The sequence below is a fragment of the Eimeria mitis genome, genomic scaffold, assembly GCF_000499745.2.
Source record: "Eimeria mitis Houghton genomic scaffold, Emh_scaff1002, whole genome shotgun sequence".
NCBI lineage: Eukaryota > Apicomplexa > Conoidasida > Eucoccidiorida > Eimeriidae > Eimeria > Eimeria mitis.
In genome coordinates this window covers 957-5913 of record NW_013567007.1, presented here as the reverse complement: position 1 = coordinate 5913, position 4957 = coordinate 957, and the positions used below count along the sequence as shown (strand labels likewise).

At 52.6% G+C, this 4957-nt stretch overlaps 2 protein-coding genes across 2 annotated transcripts in view; both read left to right on the top strand.

Moving 5' to 3' along the window:
• EMH_0027200 (uncharacterized protein) overlaps positions 1–73 on the top strand; it is a gene marked incomplete at both ends in the record, with an annotated part of 570 nt that extends 497 nt beyond the window's left edge. The window contains one exon of the mRNA XM_013493997.1: positions 4–73. Within this exon, the coding sequence (XP_013349451.1) occupies positions 4–73 (70 nt within the window). The remainder of the gene's footprint in view (positions 1–3) is intronic.
• A 1803-nt stretch (positions 74–1876) lies between these two features.
• The window catches only part of EMH_0027190 (uncharacterized protein), a gene marked incomplete at both ends in the record, with an annotated part of 3756 nt that continues 675 nt past the window's right edge, over positions 1877–4957 (top strand). Inside the window, 2 exons of the mRNA XM_013493996.1 lie at positions 1877–4343; positions 4577–4697. Coding sequence (XP_013349450.1) covers positions 1877–4343; positions 4577–4697 — 2588 coding nt within the window. The remainder of the gene's footprint in view (positions 4344–4576; positions 4698–4957) is intronic.

Genomic DNA, 4957 nt, shown 5'->3' with positions numbered 1-4957 from the left:
ACGAGGACATCACTTTCAAGTTGTACCCGGGCCTGGGCCATTCGGCCAACCAGCAAGAGCTCAACGACCTTAAAGCCTTTCTGTCGCGTACCTTTGGTTCACAGTGACCGTTGACAGTGATGTGGTTTGGTGTGTCTCATGTGGGTGTTTCAATGTACTTGAAGCATACAAGATTGTATGCTGTTCAGTTGTATTCCTATACAGTATCCATTATGTGTGAATAGATACAGCGAACATATATTTGATCATATCTTCTATAAAGAGACGGGCTTCATCTGAAGGGCCTGAAGGATCGCATCAGCTTGGTATTGTGTCTTATTCATCTGGTCACCGAGCGGTGTTTTTGCTGCTTGAAGGTGCACATAGTAGTGACAAGATATTTGCTTGAGCTGTACCAATACGCCGCGAATCCTTCTTTGTCCGTATTGTTGTACGCCACAGCGTTCGTGCATTCAATATGGCTATGCGTGCCAGCCTTGGAAGCTCCCGTGGATGAACGAAGAAATCGTTGTTGCCCGTGGCTTCCTTCCCAGATTTTCTGGTGTACAGACAATGTTAAGTTACAAGTGAACTGTGAACCTAGCAGCCCCGTGAAAATTTTCATGGCCTGCCGTGGAGCCCTCAATAACGGAACGTTGGACTGATGTTTGGCAATCTGTTAGAAATTGTGCGGCTTCACTGCTATACTTCAAATTCANACGGAACGTTGGACTGATGTTTGGCAATCTGTTAGAAATTGTGCGGCTTCACTGCTATACTTCAAATTCAACTCTGAAATACGACATAAAGTAATAGCAGAACCCACACAAGTTGTTGCAGTGCTTCTACCCTACTTAGTGATGCTTTGTTTATGCATCACCAGGCAGGATTTCGAGTGGCTAGCTTTCACGAGGCAGAAAGTTAAGTAGAGAAAGTGGGTGTTACCGCCTTCCGCTGAGTTGCCGGAGTGTTTAGTGTTTTGTTAAGTGCGTGGTGCAGCAGATTAATAGATATAGACAATAGTATAGGTGTTTTGGTGAGGTTGCAGTGCAATGCTATTTTCGTGCTAGCGATGTTGCAGCAGTGCGAAAGTGTAGTGGTGAGGGTATTATTAGTCTTCTAGCGAGGTTCCAGTACAGCGGGAGTGTAGTAGGAGTGTTATGTTTTTTAGGATGTGGCAATGCTGCTGCATTGCCACATCCTAAAAAACATAACACTCACGATAGTATTGTTGGTGTTTTAGTGAGATTGCGTTGCAGTGAAGGGATAGTTAAAATAATATTATTAGTGTATTCAACAGGCAGGAGTGTATACTGTACAATCATGAAGCTATCGAGTGGCACAATCGCTTTTTCTATACTCACTGCTCCTCGACAAGTTGAAACGACGGAAAAGCTAAAGAGCCAGTAACAGGGCTAGCTCTTGATTGGGCCATTGTATCTTCGGAAATAACTTAGTCAGATGTGGAGTTTAGACTTTTTCCTTCTTATATGGAAGGTTTCGCAACAAACGGCTGCTGCCTTGTGGGGGGCTGCCCGGCGTCAGGATGACACTCCGTCGGCCGTCCTGCGGCTCCAGAACGCAAAGATGTATTCAACTTTTGTCTTCTTTTGCAGCTCTAGTTCAAGAATGATGATTTTCAGTCGATGTTCTAATTGAATTCTTCAATGGGATAGGCAGATTTCAGCTCCTATACACTCACGTCGTCTCGATGCTGGCTTTCAAGCGCAGCATATGTAACATTTACGGCGGAAACATCCCGGAATAAACGGTTCATAAATACTTTTCGTTTGATTGTTCAACTCTGCAACAACAGAACTGAGGAGAAAGAACGTGTTGGCGCCACTCCAGCTGTCGGCGCCGCCTTAACAACCTGTGCTGATCCAACGAAAGCACAATGGTTTCCTTGCGCTGCAGCTGCAGCAGCAGCAGTAGCAGCAGCAGCGACTGTGAGGCTTCCAGGTACTTGGTAATGCCTCCTCCTGCTGCTGATGAAGACGAGACTCACGAGGCGTTCCGTAACACTCTATTTCAGTCTCTAGGCATTGAACTTTTCACGTGCGACGCTCCCCCTTCGTGCAGCACCCAGGCGGGAGTTACTGCTTCTCTTCCTGATGGAAATGCCAACAGCAATGCAAAGAAGGGCCCGCTCAGGCTACTAAGGACCTGCTGCTGCCTCTGCGCCGACTGCATCCGGGTGAACTGCGGCGTCTGGCTTGACGCCCTGCGCGTGCAGCAAGCATCGGACAGCGAATTGTATTTCTTCCAGGCCCATCTGCAGCGACCCCCAACCGTGGCAGACAAAAGTACGACTGGTTCTGCAGCAGCGGCAACACCAAGCGGTGGTGCGACAGTTCCAGCAACAGCTGAAAATGCCGTTCCAGCAGCAGAAACAAGAAAGAGGAAGACAGGCGTTGACTGTTTTCGAATGGCAAAAGGCAGAACACGAGGCACCAGAGAAGAGGCCTGGGGTCTCCTTGCTGGCTGCTCAGGGCCCTTCAGCTTCCGTCACTGCTTAACAACAATGCAGCGGCCGCCGGAGATGCTGCTGCGAAATGCACAGGGAAAGTGGGAGCCAGAAGCAGCAGTAGCTGCAGCACACGCTGCTGCTGCTGCTGATGCTTACGCGTCTCAGGCGCAGCGTCTGTTCGCTTTGTTTTGCGCCCCTGCAAACCAAGTGAGGCCATACACCCCAGAGGAGCGGCAGACGGCAATTCTCCGCAATGCAGCCGCCGATCTTCAGGCGTACGTACACCCCAAGGTCCAGGTGGCGTCATTCAGTAGGGAGGGGAGAGGCCTCGTCGCAGCAGAAGACCTCAAGAGAGGAGAAGTGCTTCTGCGTGTTCCCACCTCAGCCCTCCTCAACGTGTACACGGCTCTGACGCATCGCACGTTCTCCCCTCTCGCACAACTGCTGCTGGGGCTTCCCCCCGAAAGGCTGCTGCAGCAGGAAGCAGCAGCGCAGCAGCAGCAGCAGGAGCAGCAGCAGGAGCAGCAGCACCAGAACCCCCAGAAGCAGCAAAACAAGCCTGAGGAGCCTACGGAGGTGCAGCCTCTTGTTGACAGTGATGTGGTTTTGTGTCTCTTTCTTTTGTTTCTTGCATTCACTAATGGCGAGCAGGGGGGCAGGGCCGTGCTGCGCTTCCTGCCTGCTGCCGGGGAGGCAGACGCTTCAGCCACAGCAGCGGCTGTGTGCGCGTCTTCTGCCGGCGATCCAGCAGCAGCAGAAGCAGCAGCAGCAGCAGCAGCAGCAGCAGCTCAAAAGGAGGAACTGCTGCTGATGGATTCTGAAGGGCTCGTCGAGTTTCTCGGAGATGCTGCCTTGGCGAGCGCCGTTAGCCGCTCTGAGGCCAAATGCAAGATGATGCGGGAGCAGCTGCTGCCGCTGCTGCTGCAGACCTTCCCTCCTCCTGAAGGAATGCAGCAGGGCGGCGGGGTGATCTCCGCTTGCAGAGCAGCAGCAGCAGCAGCAGCAACAACAACCCCACCACATGTGCTTCTAGAGGCTTGTACGCCAACGACGGGTGCGGTGGCAGCAGCAGCATCAGCAGCAGCAGCAGCAGCAACCGCTCAAGCTGGTGCTGCCTGCGGGGCCCCTGCTGTTTCTTCTTCTTGCGAAGGAACACATCTCCTCAGAGCCTTCTTAGCGCAGCTGAATTACGCAGACTTCCTGTGGGCGCATCTCGTCTTAGAGTCCCGTTCCTTTTCGCTTCCTCTGGGGCCCCTGGGGCCCCTTCAGGAGTTTCAGCCTGCAGGGGTTCCCCTCATCAACCCCCCTGGGTACCGCAGCAAGGAGGCGTCAGTGGCCCCCACTGGGGAACCTTCAGGGGGGCCCTCGCGGGTGCATAAAGGGGAGGAGAGTGAGGGGGATAATGAACAGGAAGAAGAAGAAGAGGCAGAGGAGCGTCGTGTGCCGTTTCTCCTAGAGCTCGTTGAGACGGGTGCAGCAGAAGGTTGCCGTTGTGTGATGCTGCCTGTGGGGTTTAGTGGGGGCCCCCAGGGCGTTGAGGGGCCCCCCGGCTGTGCAGCGGCCCCTGCACATTTTGTGCGTCTTCCTCTTCGTTGTGCTTCTTTTGTTCCTCTGGGGGATTTGTTGAATCATGATTTTCATGCGCAAGTGCTATCCCCTGTAATTGAGGAAGAAGGCAAAAGCCTCTGCCTTCGCCTGGCCTGCGATGTGCCCGCGGGGGCCCAGGTGTATGTGCACTACGGGCCTCTTCAGTCTTGGCAGTTTCTTGCTTTCTTTGGATTCTGTCCTTCTTCTTTCCCCCGCCTGCAACCACCGCAGAGAGAAACACACAGAGAAACAATAGCTGATAAAACAGACAGAGACGAAGAATGGCAGTTCACATCGGAAACCAGCGGTACGTATAAATATGCAGCTGCTGCTCCTGTTCCTGTTGCTGCTTATGCTGTAACTGCAGCAGCAGCAGCTGCTGCTGTTGCTGCTGTTGCTTCGAGTAGACGGCCAGCAAACCGCCGAGTTCCTCAGAAGCAGTTGATTGTTCAGTTGCTTGCGCGTTCAGACATTATTGAACTTAGTTTTTTTTTTGGTATATTTCTTTGTTTTTGTTTACACTTCTCTGTGCTGGCTCAGGTAACCCCGTGGATTTCCTCACAGTGCAGGTTGCGGTGCCCGAAGACGACGGGGAATACGAGCTGAAGGAGGGGCTGATGGAGCTGCAGCAGCTGCCGCTGTGTGGCGTCTTTAGCACTGGGTCTGAAAGCCTTTCATGGAGGTTCTTGGCTTCTCTCTTTGTTTCTTCGCATGCATCAATAGATCATTTTCTCTGTGCTGGGGGGGCTGGAGCTGCAGCTGCAGCAGCTACAGCTGCTGCTGCTGCAGCAGCTGCTGGGGAAACCCCGTGGGGACCAACGTACACCTTTACTGCTATTAAAAACGATCCAGAAGCTGCCGCACGTATACGTGAAATTCTTATCGATGCGCTGCAGTCGGTAGCCAAGGCAGCTGAAGACC